General features: G+C 40.0%; 1 protein-coding gene across 1 annotated transcript in view; it reads right to left on the reverse strand.

The window, feature by feature from the left end:
* Positions 1-13316, reverse strand: part of LOC310942266 (junctophilin-1-like) — a 29222-nt gene extending 15906 nt beyond the window's left edge. Inside the window, exons 1-2 of the mRNA XM_083907619.1 lie at positions 12708-13316; positions 1704-2463 (exon numbers count right to left, since the gene is read on the reverse strand). Of these exons, the coding sequence (XP_083763745.1) occupies positions 1704-2463; positions 12708-13086 (1139 nt within the window). The 5' untranslated portion in view covers positions 13087-13316. The remainder of the gene's footprint in view (positions 1-1703; positions 2464-12707) is intronic.
* Between the last annotated feature and the right edge of the window lie 4167 nt (positions 13317-17483).

The raw sequence follows: 17483 nt of genomic DNA on the forward strand, positions 1-17483 counted from the left end.
GGGGGCCGCATCCAGCTTAATCCGACCTCAAGGGGGCCGGACCAGTAAACTCATCGCAAAATGACATCGAACTAATAACGCTCAAAAGCGTCCGTGTGCCCATCTAACGTTCCGTTTAACGGCGTGATTCTTTTCCGGGCACGGAAATGAATAACGCCGAAGACACGGCAACAGTTCATATAACTATGTTGGACCGGAAAATAATATATAAAATAACAGCAACACACAGAGCTAACAAACTGCTTCGCGCTGTTCTTAGCCACACCGGAGCTAACTGGCGGCAACGCAGCACATTGACGTCATGACGCTTGAACGTCGCAGCCAATGAATGACGGACGTTAACAAACTACGTCATCGCGTTCTTTGCGAGCAGTGCTGCGTTCAAGTCAGCTTAGGAAATCGCCTACTCTTCCACTTGGATAATGTTACAAGGATGCGTTCAAGTACCGATTTCGGGTACCGTTTGATTTTATGCAAATACTCGGTAGTACCACTAGCGGGCCGGATCCGGCCGTATGTTAGACACCCCTGATCTATACTTTCGTAAAATTTTCTGATAAGCGGAGCGGGTACGACGGAGATGATGAGCTGCGGATGGGCAGCGAGGGGCCAGGGGAAGCGACAGGCCTCCGTGTGCGGACGTAGTGGCCCAGACGAGAGTCAGGTGGGGGAGAGAGCGCTGCCAGGGCGATGGGAAGCGGGAGTGCGGAGGAGACCCGCGACAAGCGTCGCGGCTTGACCTTACCATGTAAAGTACCTTGGGATAATATATGTTATGAATGGGTGCTATGCAAATAAGATTGAACTGCATTAAATTCAGAGCAAAAAATATTCTGCGGGAAATTGGATTTCTTCCCACAGTCCAAAAAACATGAAGATCTGGGAATTAGGCAAATTGGACACTCTAAATTGACTGTAAGTGTGAGAGTGAATGGTTGTTTGTCTTGTGACCCTCCGATGGATTTGTGACCTGATGGTTTTATCCTCCTAGTTTTGCTGACCACAGTTGTACTACTTATATTTCACTATCCAAAGGGACAAGAAACATGTCGGACAGAATGGAACAAGATTACACCGTGGGTAATGTTTTAATCTGACATATTCACCAGAACTCACTCCTTAACATCTTCTTCCCTGTTTCACCCAGTACCGGGGCAGTGTAGCACGCAGCGAAGTCATAAAGCCATGTCTTTTTTTCAATAAACACAGAGATGCTGCATACCCATAGAAAGGTCAGAGACGAAGCTAAACGCTCATATAAACCATTCTTATGTTCACGAAACACAGTTAAAACACAGACGGATCAAATCAGCAGGAGCGGAAAAAAATGTTACAGCGCACACATTGAAAAGCGTCACCGGAGCATAAGCAGGATTATGTAAACAAAAAAACAACTGGGTCGACTGGACAGCGGAGAATCCACAGTTTCCAACGGTACCATTTTTATCACTCTACGACCAAGATTCAAAACAAGTTATTTCATTGAAAGTGGACTCTCACAACTGTTATCTTTATTTTGATAAGATAAAAGATAATTCACATAGAGCTTGTAATTGCAGAGATATACTCGATTGAGTTTTTGTTTGGAACTCCAAAAAGAGGGTCTGGGAAGAGGAGGTTAATGAAAATCCAAATATAAAAGGTACACATAACACAGAAACAGTGATTTAGTTGAGGTTTTCCGAGATTGTTTTAGATTTTACCTAGAGATGGCGATCTCCACTTTGGTTCTGGCAATGGCTGCTGCTCTTACTGCTCCCTCAATGGCTCGATCCACCTTCTGTTTGGTCTTGGTGTTCCTTAGTGGGATAAGGTGCTTCCTGATACCTCTGGCCAACACATTATTCTTGTACTTCCCTTCTTCTTTGGTGCCATTGGGAAAGATGGTGCAGCCATATCCATGACGCTTATTGTTCAACCACTCGCCTTCGTACTTCATGCCGTTGGATCGCTCGGAGACGCCAAAGCCGCTGCGCTTGTCATTCTTCCACTCGCCCATGTAGGATTCTGTGGTGGTGGCATCCACATTATCCTCCAGAGTCAGGAAGTCGTCGTTCGGCTCTCCGTCTCCAAAGCTGATGGTGGAGTTGGCATCACTTGAGCTGATGCGGCTCATATTGGTGTCGCTGTGTGCCGAGCTGCGCTTACTGGAAAGGGAGGAGCGCGAGTCTGATTTGCGTAGTCGCTGGAGGCTCCCGAAGAGAGAGCCGCGGCGGAAAAGGCTCTTTTTCTTCTCTGAACCCTCTCCATCTGAGTGGAAGTTAAGGACAAATCCACCGCGCGTGCCAGCCGGACTGTCGGACAGACTGTCCCGCAGGACTGTACCGTTACTCTGCTCACTGCGGAGGGAGGCCAGCGAGGTGCGCAGAGGGGAGCGGATGACGGAGGCCATACCGTATGGGACACTTTGACGTACGCCATAGCCATGACGCATCCCACCAGTCCACTGACCCTGGAACGTACCTACAAGAACAGAGAGAAAAAATTATGATGATTTATGGTGAACTTCACAATGTAGAAATAAGGAGGTAGAGGCAGTAGACAAGAATGAGTAATGAACAGACAATAGAAGCATAATTATAAAGAACACCCAGAAAGCATAGTCCAGTCAAGGCTTTAAAAAGTCCTGAAGTGTTTACATTTGGTTCTTTCTGGATATGTAACAAACTTTATCTGCTTATAGGAATGCATCTTTTTAATGAACATGACAAAATTCATCCTGGTCTGTTAAGACAAGGGCTGAGACATCTGAACTTGCACAATGGGAATGAACCATATTACATTTAAATTGCTGACAAATCAAGAATCTGATCTGAAAGAAACTCAGGCTGATGACAGTGATGAGTGTCTGATACATATAGCAAATTTCATCGAAATCTAAGTAGTTTTGACAGATAAACTGTATATTTTTACAGATCTATTTGGTATGTCCCAAACATCAAATGTTAATAAAAGACAAAGACAGAGAACATCTATCATACCTAAGCAAAATTGGTATTGTAAGTGACATATTAAAAACTGAGTGTAGACAGTATCGGAAATGAAATCACATTGTAAATAGGAATCAACTCAATTTACGCTACAAAAATAGTGTTGGTGGAGCAGCTCTTTCAAAATGGAGGCCACATCTAGAATATTTTCTGGTTTCTTTTCTTCAGAAAACAAAGATATCATTAAAATTGAACAAATGTGGGTCTGTGGACAAGCACATCATCACAGGAAACACCACTCAAAATGTTTCTACAGTCTCTGACATTTTATCACGCTGATGTGAGTATTCACTCAATCATAGTTCATTGTACAAGGTTTATACTGAGCAGTATTTGTCTGGGGTACAGAAACACCATCAGGATGCAACGGATACTGTGACCAGTCAGTAGGACTGGCTGTACCTTCTGCATATAATGATTTGAGAGGAGAGGGTTGATGAGGAGGTCAAAGACAGATTCTGTAGCTTTTCCTGCCCAGTGGCATACAGCTAGTAAAGTGTCTACAGTGGAGACCTGCTGATCATTTTTGTATCATTCAGCTGACAGTTACCGCACACCACGGCTTATTGAAAAGTAAACGATAGCAAACGATCGCTTGTCCGCACCGGCCGGCTATTGACAAAAGATCGTAAAATAAAAAATAAATGTTATGCACCAATGACGTAAGTAATCCATAAAATGGGCCTAGACTAAGATAAGACAATGGTTTTTCATAATTTGTATACCTCTACTAACAACGCAAACACGCAATGCATTCTGGGTAGCCCTTGCTCCCAAGGGTGGTCTCAGAAAATCTCAATATTGAGGGCGATACAGCCCTTAAACTTGCCCCTCAACTTGATTTTTCGGAGAATCAGGACAGCACTTGCACTAGAGGGAGCGCGCATTTTTGAGATTGAGGGTTAAGCAAGGAATTGGAATTCACCCAAAACCCCTAAAGCAGGTCCGAACCAGTGTATGTGTGTATCTCTATTATATTCACAGTTTAGTGTCAAGTATTGAAATTATACATTTTGCATAAAAATTGGTGTATCTACTGCCTCAAACACCACAATTTCCCACTTGCTTTTTTGTCCACTCTGTCATCACTGGTGCACTCTTACATCACCCACTTCTCCAACCAGCACAAGACTGATTGTACCATACTCCTTACCTTTAATAAATGGCAAAGCTGTTGCTTTGTTGCCCTTTTCTCTCTCCACCACTACAAACGATTGAGATACTCATCTCACTGAGCAACTCACACAGCTGCTATGAGGTGTCAGATTTCACTTCCAGACCAAGCTGCACTGCTCCCCACCATCCTTCCCTTTTCCTCTCCTTCACTCAGCACACTACTTGACATTTAAAAAATCAGGCATTAGGCAGAGTTAGCCCCAAAAGAGGGGGTTTAGCAACGCTTTAACATCCAATCTAAGAGATTTGATTACATGTGAACAGCATTAAGTACAATTGTTAACTCCCGATATGATATTGGTCAAAATCTGTGCCTGGGATATCAATAAAATCTGACACAATAATCTAAATATACAAGTTGATACTAGGGCTGGGCAATGAATCGATTTTAAATTGTGCGTGTGTGTAAAACATCATTCATTTGCACATAGTATACAATATTAATAATTATTTTGTATTTAGTAGTTTAAAAAAAACAAAAAACAAATTAAAATTGAAAATCGGATCTGGTATAAAAAAGTTGATACCAAACATCCGAAATATTGCATGCTTCACCATGCACAAATGTAAATAAAACTCAGCAACAGCATTTCTGCTGAATCATGTTGTGGCACAAATGTGTGGTTAACAACTTCATAGTTTAAAAAGGTCTTGAATGACTGTATCGGACTGATATCAGTATCAGTAGATACTCGACTTATTGATGTTGGTATCGGACATTAGAAAGTATTATATATATCCTGGATGTGTGCCCTGTGATCACTTGTGATCGGACCTCACGCCTGAATCAATGATCTACTCCTGCTGGCATAAGATAAAATAAGATTTAAAAATAGTGGAAAAAATATCATGTTGAGCAGAGGCTATGAATAATTAAGTTGTTCCAGTTCCATCAATCACCAATGTATAAGTCTGCTCATGATTCTGTGGACATGTAACGTGGAGGAGTGTATCCTGAAACGACATTTAGCAGAAGACATGTTTCAGGTGTTTTAACATTGGCTTCCATCTCCAGAACCAGGGACTGTTTTTAAAAACATTACATGTATTACAGTGAAAATGTTCCTCTTTCCTCCCTGAGCATTGCTATACTAAAGCTGATATTATCCTGCTACTGTCACAGCACTGAGATCAAAACCATGATCACAAAACATCAGGATTTGTTACATACTGATCCAAAATAATAACTATGATGAACTATGAACACCCCAGAACTAGGGATGCATGATATTGGACTTTTTATCATATCAGATAAAGTTATTCCCATAATTACACCACTAAAGGTCTTCTACACAAAGATTGAGACCACGGAGTGAAAACAATGAAAAGTGTGCGCTCTTGAGAATCTGTCAACACGTTTTACTAAGATCTGTTCAGATCTCCTGTATTTCCTTGTAACGATCATTAGGTTTGTGTCATATATGGATGTGGGGATATAAGTGCGCATAGAGAAATTATCCAGTCTGCATTGGATCATATGGTTTTACATGCCATTATGTATACATTATACAATAAACACTATGTGGGCAGGCTAAGTGATGTTTGTCCATATTTCTACATGGTAAATTATGAAATGGGAAAGTAAAGCAATAAGTAGTGAAGTTACTTTTCAAATCCAGTAACTAGTAAAGTAATCTCATTACAATTTACAGAAGTAACTTGTAACTAATTACTTTTTGAGTAACTACCCCAACACTGCTCATTGTATACACATCGTTTGAATGTAGATAAAATAATCCAGATATTGTTGCCTTGTATGCATGGGGGGCTGTAAGCAATTTGGGGTTCAGTGTAACCCTAATATTAAAATATGACCCTCCCTACTTTATTCAATGTAGATATAGTGTATCTAAGAAGACCATATTTTAGGCCGTGCATTCATTATTTTCATACTAATTGCAAAAACAGACATTATGATGTACCGTTTGCTGTGAAATCATATCAAAGTGTCTCCTGCATTGTAAAACCAGAATGTCTACCAGTCTCATGAGCTCCAGTGACTTAGAGACCAAGAGACCACCTGTCCATTCGAGCAAGTGCATCTGGGTCTGACAAGTATGCATTCCAACAGGTTGAACTTGAAACAGTCTTGATTCTAATAGCAGCAGCAGTGAGCACCTTTGAGTGATAAAAAAAGTTTTGTGGCCTCGTATGGAGAGTTCAGGCTTCAGCTGGAGAATGTCAGAATGTGCTATTTTAAAATATGGAAGTAACTTGAGACACTGGGAAGTCTGTTGGGTGCCACTGGCCAAACATAACTCCAGCAGATATCTTGCTATGTGGTCTCAGCCTTTTCCACAGTAGCACTGAGATACTGGCTCAGCTGTGAACTCAACTGCTTTACTGTTTTTTAATGTCTGAAATATGTGGAAAACGGATTGATTTCACACTTTTACACTTTGAGCATTTTGGATAAATTGTTTTTATTTAGTGGAGTGCTGGTCCACACGGTTGGTGTAGTGGTGAGCAGTTGTTTGCAGCAAAAAGACCGGGGTTCACAACCTAGTCGGAACAAGGGCTTCTGCATGGAGTTTGCATAGTTTCCCCGTGTGTGGGTTTTCTCCGGCTTCCTCACAGTCAAAAAACATGCAATATGAGGATTAGGTAAATTGGACACTCTAAATTGACGGTAGGTGTGAATGTTTGTCCCTATGTGGCCCCGTGACCCTCATGTGGAGGACAAAGCGGTAGAAGATGGATGAGTCCTTGCTATAAATATTAACACGCCGTCTGATGGCATGTTATGTCATTAATCTTACACCCAAGCAGCCACTTAAGTCTAGTTTGAACAAGATTTTTCATACACTACCTGAGGGTTAATCAATTCTCTTCTGTATTTTGTCCTTCAGACTACAGACTTGGCTCTTGACTTGCCATTAGGAACATCATTAATAATTCCAGTCATAATGATTGCATTACCTTAGTTGTGCATCAATTAATGTCAGTCTAGGAAGAACTAGATGTTCATTAAGTGGGTGTGTGAAGACCTGTTTAATTGAAATTGTGATGCGTATAATGGCCTTGTTATTTGTTAAGTTCAATTAGGTTGGGTGTGGAAAACCTATTATTTTTGCAAACTGGAAATTGAAAGTTCCTATTTTGTGAAACAAAGCAAATAACTAGAGGAGACTTTGCGCAAAAACTCACAATAAAAAAACTTAATCGGATATCTTCCGGATGTAGCCGCACTCGTCTCTGAGTCTGGATTACTGAATTGAATTTATTCTCTGGAATGACCATCGAGGGGCGACTGCACTAGTTTGAATGTAAGTCTTTGAGAAAATTAGCCTACTGCTTAATTAATTTATTGAGAGTTAATGGTCTTAATCAGTACTTTCAGACATCCCCCAATCCCCCTCTCCTTCAGGATATTTTCATAATTCATAGACAAACCAAAGTCATGGTTTCACTATAAAGTGTAGGGATGCAAAGGTACAGTTTTCCCACGGTTCGGTATGCATCACGGTGTTGGGGCCATGGTAAGAGTACAGTTTTGATATCTTAAATAACCGGAACATCGCTGGTTCAATCCTGGGAAGGGCACTCAATCCCCCATTGCTCAAAAGCTGGCCACAGGAGCAGTGTGTAACGCACCCTTACTCTAACCCTAACCCTAACCCTTACTCTACATATCAGTGTGTCCTAGACATCCTAGATGAGGCCAGGAAGGAAACGAGGACTCGGTCATCACCAAGTCCCTGACCACAACAACCTTCACTACAGGCTGAGACAAACTCAGTGATCCAAAAGGATCCTGGCATTTAAAGACTTTTTACTCCTTATTTTTTGTAATTGTGTATTGTATGTTTTGGGGGTAACATTTTCTTCTTCTAAGGTTCTCCCTAAGGTTTCTACCTCTTTCTTTTTCCCTGTTATAAGGGCATTTCCTTACCCTGGCCGATGTAACCCTGTGAAGCTCCTTGAGACAAACTGTGTTTTGTAATTGTGGGCTATATAAATAAAATTTGATTTGATTTAGACAGAATACGTGTATTGCTTCAAAAAAGGGATGGAGATGGACAAGACTTACTGTACTCATATTAAAATTAAATGGTATAATTAAAGTTTAATGGTAAATAGCACTGCCATTTTACGTGATCAGTGCAGTCTCAGAAAGCCAAATAGATGACATTTTGAAATACAGTACAAACGCTGAAACATTGTCACAAAGTAAGATGGATCAATTCCTGCAATAATAATGTGCAGAGGAGAGCTAAAGATAGAGTGAGTGGGAGACTCACAGTGAGACAGAGTGAGAGAAAGTGAGTGAGTCCCTTGATGGTTAGCTCCACAAACCATTTAGATGGAAGTATATTACTGTCATATATTGTATGACAAAAGAGCTGAGGAAGAATTGGTTATAAAATATTTTATAACATTTTATTTTATAATAATAATGATATGTTTATTGTCAAGCTTTTATCACAAAGATGATTTGTTCTGCTCAGAAAAGGTTTATAAAGGAAGTAGTAAAAAGCCAAAGTCAGTGGCTCTTATTTTGAAAGCAAAATTTAATCCAATCAGCTGGTAACTGGTTCACGCAGGGATCCTTGGGGTACACTTGGTTATACTACACAAAACAATAGGGATGCATGATGTTATCAGCATCATATAAGTATTGGCAAAAATTGGCTTTAAAATGTAGTATTGGATATCGGCAAACATGCCAAGATCCGCTGATAAAACTAATAACTAAAATAGAAGATATGCTGCGATATGAGTGCGAAAAATATTATGGTAGTTTTACTATAGAAGAGACTCAATGACCTCTGCAGCTGGGCAAAAGGAATGATATATGTATGCAAATCAATTGTTGGTCCAAGCACTTACAATATATGGGCATATTGGATATCAGCAAAAAGTCCAATATCATGCATCCCTATATTTAATTTAAGACGAATAACTACTAAATAAAAGATAACATAAAATAAAGTTTAAAGGGGAAGTAAGTAGTTTATAGTGACATCTAGAGGAGAGGCTGAAATTTACAAAAACTAACTGCTCCTCTGCTCACCCCCTCCCTTCCCTGAGCGATACGGTATCCTCAGCCGGTCAAATGTCGTCCTCGTCGTCTTTCTCCGTGTCAGCAGAGGAGGTTCTAGTATTTATTCAGACAACGAGAGGGAGGGGGAGAGGACCGAGGACGAAGCGGAGAGAGTGGAGGCGGGACTTCTGCTACAAGTAAAGCGTCACTCGGGTTTGTCTATACAGGCTCCAGTAGAAACATGGCGTCTCGCTGCTAACAGTGGCTATGCAACAGCGGCCCGTGACCATGTTATTTTGCATGACTTTTTGAAACACTACGAAAATGAAACAAAAACTATTATACAGCGACTAGACAATGCAGGAGCACATAATATGTATAACAAAGTGGATTTTGGGTCATATAAACCCATAAATACTACGCAGTGTCCCTTTAAGAACTAAATCAAAAGATATCATACAATTTTATCAAAGTAACTATTAAGAATGTAATATAACATTAATTTATGTTATATTACATTCTTAAATCGTAATAACAGTTTATTATTATTATTATTATTATCATCATCATTATTATTATTCATTACATTTCTAGAGCACTTTTCTAGACACCCAAAGTGGTTTACAAATTACCCATTATTAATTAACGCATTCTCACTGGTAGTTAGGTAAGGCTTCAAATCTAAATGGTAATTCCAAAGATTTGCTACTAGACTTCCATGAAGATATAAGTAACATGTGAGAGACAAAAGCCAAGATGTAAGTAGTTGAGGTAACGTATATTTGAGCCCAGTCTGTATTTAATCATGTACAAGACCCCGGAGTGCTTGATTCTACACTTCCCATGATGCAACTGGATTGCATATTTTTTTCTACCCTGGTCGAATCCTTGCTTAAATGTCAATATGTGTCCATGTCGGTGTCACCTGCTCCTAAATGTAATGGAAATCATGAGCTACAAGTATGGAGTATATTAGTCATTCATTGATAACTAAGCCATCACCATGGCGACGGTTGCTCAGTGGGAGAGCGAGTCGTCTTTCAACTCGAAGGTTGTGAGTCCGATTCCTGGCTCCGCTAGTCTACAAGCCGATGTTCAGGTTGCAGTACTATGTGCACAGTGAAAATACTAGGGCTGTAACGATACACAAACTCACGATTTCGATTTGTATCACGATTTTTGACCCACAATTCGATACATTCCACGATTTTTTTTTAATTTAAAAAACATTTACTTATATAGCAACTTAATGTATCATTTAATAACAATATTTTGGAACACTGTGAACAGATTTGAACATAAATAAATAAAAAAATAACCAAAGATTTTTCTCTTTTCTGTAACAAAATAATACTTTTGAAAAATACAAAGTAAATGTATTTTTTTTTTTAAAAGCAGTTTTGTTCCAGTGGAAATAACTTGTTTTGATAAACAGCAAAGGTAAGACAACATTTCCGCTTGTATTTCTTGAAAGTCAGTTGTTGTTTTGCTCTTATTTTGGGGCTGGATCCGTGAATATTGTTCGTAGAGTGATAAAAATGGTATCGCTGGATTCTGTGAATTCTCCGCTGTTTACATAATCACGCTGACGCTCATGACCACACAAACCTGCTTTACACTACAGTTTTGTGACTGTCATCTAAAATCACAGGGTACCACACGATACGATATGATACACGACATTGTCCACAATACCAATAATATCATGACACAATGATTCTGTGATAATCAACAATGCAAGACAATCACAGTGATGCATTGTGATATGTGTCGAACAGGATTTCTCTATTTATTCACAACCTAGAACAAAGTGCATAAAATATATGTATTGAACATAGATGGGAAACTATGAACGTAGCAATTTCTCCACCATTATCTTACTGTAAACTCCCTCTTCTTCAGGCCAGGTAACTTCCACTCAAGATCCCCTCTTTCATTAGAGCAGTGCCACCATGAGGAGAAGCAGGGAAGCGAGTGAAAACTGGCAGGGACTGTTTACTTTAGAGCGCCTTAATTTGTTAAATAAAATATTAATATTTGCCCTGGTATATCTATTATAATAATAATAATATAATAATATTGCACAAATAAGGACAACAATATATTACCAAAATGATATTTTGACCCAATTTTTTGTTTACATTTATCACAAAATCATAATTTACAATTTGTGTCTCATCAGTGGAAATAAAAGTTGGATATGAGCCATTTCCATCAAGTAATCTAAAAAGTCCAGTTGTCAACAATAAAGTACAATAACTGTCTTAATTAGTAAGAGAACAAAAGTTAAAAGAGACATATTATACCCTATTTCTACAAGTTAACCTACGTTAACCTAACGTTTTCAAGAAATTTCATTCAGTTCTTCTAGTTGCCGAGTTCGCTGATGCTATGGCTAGCGCAAGTCAATGATACAAGTTAGCATGGCATTAAAAACACTCATACCGACTCCACAGTGCACCCGACGCAAATCATTTGTAACGGCAGACTATCGAGGTACATATCTGTGTTGATAGAATGTTTGAAATAAAACCAACCTTGCAATTTGAAGGATTCTCAGCAGCAGCAGCAGCAGCAGCGCGTCATACTTCCGGCAGCGGCGGACTGATTCCGCTGCCAGAGGTATAGTGCTGAGAAAGTAGTCCCTCAAAAATTCATGCGATGCGACGGGACCAATTATCTGACACAGCTCCACACACAGGTCACACACCAGGCTTTTATTTACAGATGTTGATGAACAAAATTCATAATTGCACAAAATGTTTAGGTTTGTTTTATTGAATTAAAGAGCATAAAAGAGATTTTGTGCATGTCCTCTTTCCAGAATAAAGACTTTTGTATTATTAAATTTTACAGTGTTAATTGGCAACTAAATTATAGTACATCTCAGGTGATGTCATGGAGTAATCCAAAAGTAATGTAACTAGTAATGTAAATAATTACTTTAAGCAGCAAGTAACACAGTAAAGTAAGGCATTACTTTGCTTAAAAAGTAACTAGTAATGTGTAATGGATTACTTTTTTTCAGTAACTACCCCAACACCGCTCCTAGGACACTTCCTCCCAGGATTAAATGATATTCAGTGCTGTATAGAAAATGCTCATCATGGTGATAGAAAAGTATGGAAATGTGGAAAATGTGAGCAATTATATACTAGTGGTGCCATATGAGTAGGTGCCCTTTAAATTTATGCCCCTGCCCTTCCAGATGTCTGTGCATGCCAGGTCAGGTTCATCCATAAAAAAGTAAGTAGAATTAATGATTTTGTCGTATAAAACTCTTCCGAGAATATTTATAATCAATAAAAATACAGTTAATTTATTCTGAGGGAAAAAACTAAGGGGTTGTCCCTCTGTAGTAAAGACTCATGAAGTGCCCCTGTCTGATGTCTTCCCTGCTACTGCCCTGATGTCCTCATGTTTCTTCCTTCAATGTCCCCCTGATGTCCCCACTGGTTCCCCCCATGTCCCTTCCCCCATGTCTTCCCCAATGACCCCCCTGCTGCATTGTCCCCCTAATGTCCCAGTGTCTCCTCCTGATGTCCACCAGCTCTCACCTCCATCCCCGTACGTCTCCACGCCATATCCGTCCTGCAGTCCGTTACTCCAGGTGCCCTCGTACCTGGCCGGTGTGTTCAGACTCTGTCGGACTCCATACCGGCCCTTAAACCCGTGTGTCCACTCTCCCCGGTAAATCCACCTGCCTTTGGTTTCCACGCCGAGTCCGTGACGCTTGCCTTGCGTCCAGTAACCCTGGTACACGTTCCCGCTGGGCCAGGTGTAGACGCCCACCACTTCGAACCCGCTGGACCAGGAGCCCGCGTACTCGCCCTGGCCCTTGGGTCCCGTGCACACGCCGTGGCCGTGGGCTTTCCCGTCCTCCCAACCTCCGCAGTAAGTGCCACCATCGTCAAAGTCAAAGCGACCGCCCGTCATTCAGAACCAGAAGGTGGAGGTTCAATTCCTGAGGTGTACTTGCTGTCAAAGTCCAGAGTTTCTCATTTGAGGGTTCGAGCTCTCGGCTCGGCTGTGAGGGAGCGCGGTGTGGTGGCCGCGGCTGCGCGCATCGGGAGCGCGCGGTGGTTACTTTAAAGTGGGACGTGGGAGGTGAGAGGCGGCCGCCGTGGCTGCCACGGTCGCTCCGCTGCTGAGTGTCGCTCCACTCTCTGACTGCTGTCAGTGAAGTGAGTTAAGACAAGCTGCACGATGTCAAACAACACCGGGCTTCCTGTTGGGCTTTTCAAAATAAGTCACACATGCTCAGTTACGGAAGCGTATTGCATTCACTTGAAACATAAACTCTTTACTCAAAAACTCAAATAAATTTTCGGTTTGTTTTTTTGGATATTCATTTTCCTGATTTATAGAGTAATTCTTTTCCTGTTATTCGGAGTAAATTTTTTTCAGTTTTTTGGAGTAGTTATTTTTTCTTCTGTTTTTCTGAGTAATTTTTTTTCTGTTTCCCGTGCAAATCTCCCCCTCCTGTTTTTCAGAGTTTTTTTTTTTTCTCGCGGGAACCTCCAACCTGTGACCACTTTATTTTTTCAAGTTTCAGCTCACGCTGAGTCAACATCACCCAAAAAGCAAACACTGCCCTCTTGTGACAAATCTAGTCGAGACATCTTAGAACTCTTCTCCAGGTCACATCCATTTTATTCTCTTTCATTTATTACTGGGGAGATCAGTCTGTCCAACTTGGTCAAGTGGGCACGCTGTCACTGAAAACAATTCTAATCTGGAATTTTTGCGGAAAAACAAATGACAGAAACTTAACAAAAGCAAAGCACTAGAGTGTGACCAATTTCTCCATATACTGCAATACTGTGATGCATAGGCAAACAATAAATTGTATTTTAAATTAAAATACACCTTGAGATAAGAAGTGACCTCATCAGGTTCAAAACACCACAGTAAACCCCATCCATCCATTATCTACTGCATTATCCGATAGAGGAGTGGTGCCCCGTTTTTTTTAAAGAAAATTAATAACAAAATTAATTATTAAAATAATTAATCATTTGTATTAATATTTTCTCACCAATTACTAAGTTGAATCACAACAGTGTGACCAGTCACTATTGGTGACAACAAAATGCACACAACAAAAGAAGAAATCACATGAACATATTTATTTGTCTTGCATATCAAGTCCCTAAAATTCATTATCTATCATTATGTTGACTTAGAAAGAATGCATTGGCTAATCATCAACACAGGCTAACGTTTCACAAAGTAGATGAGAATGGAAGAGACATTAAGAAACAAAAGAATGAGAGCAGAAGCAAGTTTGTAAGATTGTACCTTATCTAAGTGTACAGAAACAAAGTTTACAAGAACAAATACAAATGGAGACTGGGTTGAATATGTCAGACAGAACTGTACTTAACATACTGATAATCCAGGTTACACTGTACACACTCAGCCACTTTCTTTATAATTGATTAATCAAGAATAGTTTTTTTGGTCCATAAAATGTCAGAAAAAGTATTTTGTCCATGAACCAAAAGGATTCAGTTTGAATGGTTTATTTGTTTTCTGCAGAGCAAAGAAACCATCAAACATTCTCATTTGAGAAGCTGAAAAATGGAAAACACTCAAACTGATTAATCAATTTCATTTAATTTAATCAGATTAATTTAACAATTCAGCGTTTCTCACATGCGCACATGGTTACGTTCTATATGCTGTGGTGGTGAATCACATTCAACATTGATTGTATAGAATACTGCTGCTGTGATCTAAGCTGAACTCACCTCTCAACTTGAAGCCACTGTTTTCCCCAAAGAAAACAGAGCTTAGATCTGGTGTGGTTTTGTGGAGGAAAACTAGTGGCTGAAAGTAAATGTTGGCGAGTGAACAACACAGTGCTGAAAGTATGCAAATCTCCAGAACCACATGATTAAGGGATCAGATTTTGCACGAAACAGAGACAAAAACACATGAAACAAAAACAAGAGAAAACAAAACAAAATAAAATAAATCATCTGCTCATACTGTGCAGTGTTTTTTTCACCTTCTCATAAATTATCTGGGGGGTTTTTTTTATGAAAAGGCACACCTTTAATATACGGAGATGTTAAAATCAACACATCGCTCTTAGTTACTCTTATAAAAAAAAACAAAAAAACGCAATCATATAATAATAATAATCATCCCATTCAAATCTTCACCTGGAAAGAAATGCATAATTCATGTTTCACACTGTGACTCTACACTCTGTGTAATGTGTGCAAACACTTGACTGTGTCAGTCAAACTATTGCACAGCCGATCCTATAAAGACAGAATAGGACTATACACAGTCCTGATGAGACATCAACTCCATTTGATTCAAGTACCTGAAGAATGCCAGCAGAGTTCACTGTTGTGCTACCTTTATAATACTGTCAGCACCGAGTCAAGAGAAGTCACTCCTTTTCACTCTCCTGTCATCATATATGAAAATGTTCTGGGGGAATAAAACGGGTTGGATGATGTAGTGTGTTGCACCCTCGTAACGAAACTCACAAGCATTTTGCCTAACCTGTTGCTTTGTTTTTTACCCAAACTGTCTGACTTTGTTTTCAGACATCTAGCCAGCATGTCCATGTGGTTCCCTATAAGGCTTATTTTTTGGGTTGACAATGTTTGCTCACTTCAAGCCCATGTCCACTTAGTACTCTTTCCAGGTTACCTGGGTACTAAGTGGATACTAAGTGGGTACTAAGTGGGCATGGGCTTGAGGTGGCCAATTTACTGAGGTCCCCTATGTTTTCAGTAACATGGGCCCCACATGGGAAGACACAAACAAACCCGCCTGGGACCCATGTTGTCAGCACAGGTCACAGGAAGAGACTTCCAACACAAGAATAAAGCCAAACAATGCTGAACTGTAGATCAGTTGAAAAGACTCAACAATCCTAAAAACATGGGTTAATCTCCAACAATTATTAGGGAAATGTCTAAAATCTCAATATTTAACAGAGATGTTTGGTGTATTTAGTATTTAGTGACAGCACTGCTGGTCGCCCGCAGCATCACAAACCCTGCTGCTGTATTTCAGTTCAGTGACTGTGCTCCGGTCATGGAGGAAGAACTGAACAAATAATTTTAATTCACTGATTCCAATGATTCAGTTATACTGAAAACAACTGCATTAGTCACTTGTTTGTGTGTCGTGTGTAAAACCAAGCCATGGCAGTTTCATGCAGCCATGCCGTGATGACTCCGCCCACATTGAGTAGGTACTATTTTATAGTGGAAAACCAACCTAAACCGAGCCGTGCTGAGGCAAGGCGTGGCAAGCTGGGACCATAGGTGGAATAGTTAGCTTATGTGTCGATGTGACTGGCCACCAGTCCAGGGTGTGACCCACCTTTTGCCCTATGCCAGCTGGGATTGGCACCAGCATCAACCACAACCGTCATGTGGAGGATAAAGCAGTAGAAGTTGAGTGAATGAGTTAATAAACCATCTTCAATAAGATACCAGTCTCACAGAGACCAAAACAGATGAAGTTTTCTTGGGTGAGCTTTGTAAACTCTGCTGACCTACCTGGACATAATACTTAAAAAGTGGCTAATCAGTTTGTTTGGATTGAAATATGGTTACAATGTTCACCCACATAAGGATTAAGCCTCACTCACCCTTTTTTTCATTGTAGAGATATGTGCAAACAATGGTCTAAGAGTGAATCAATGGCTATTTCAGGACCCAAACACTGCATAATTAATTTTGTTCTTAGAGTGATAGGAGAAAGACTCAAACACAAGCACAAGTATCATGTGATTGTGTTTGATTTGATTCACAAACATGTTTGTATTGAGATAATAATGAGAAAGCAAGACCAAGTGCAGAATAATGACGTATTTCTAACCTTGAAAAAGATATGTACATTTTCAAATTTGCTTAGACAAGCATGACTTTCCTCAATGCAATAAGTCCATCACAAGAGATTTTATGAAGCAACATAAAACGGAAAGTTAGACCTGTTGAGCTGAACACAAGAACTCTTACACAAGGCTTTGTTTTTCACTCACATCCAGTGTTCTCCTAGTGCCAGACCCAACTCAAAATCAAAAATCAAATCAGACAGAGATATCTGAGAGACAGTGTGTTATGACCAGGACAGTGGACATGTGCTCCTGGCTTCCCTCAATGTCCCATAAACACTACACTGCAGAGATTCTTGATTTTGTGCATCCGTGCTTGCCAAGAAAAGGATTAGAGTCAAAAAGTCTTGTGTGATGTGTCACACTTTTTCAACAAGGTGTCTTTGTCAACAGGTGCAGATTATTTATCATCTCTTTTTCACCCATCAGCATCCCTTTCTGTAAACCTTTCCCTGCTTTGAGG

Source organism: Microchirus variegatus, assembly GCF_963457635.1.
Source record: "Microchirus variegatus genome assembly, chromosome: 21".
Taxonomy (NCBI): Eukaryota; Metazoa; Chordata; class Actinopteri; order Pleuronectiformes; family Soleidae; genus Microchirus; species Microchirus variegatus.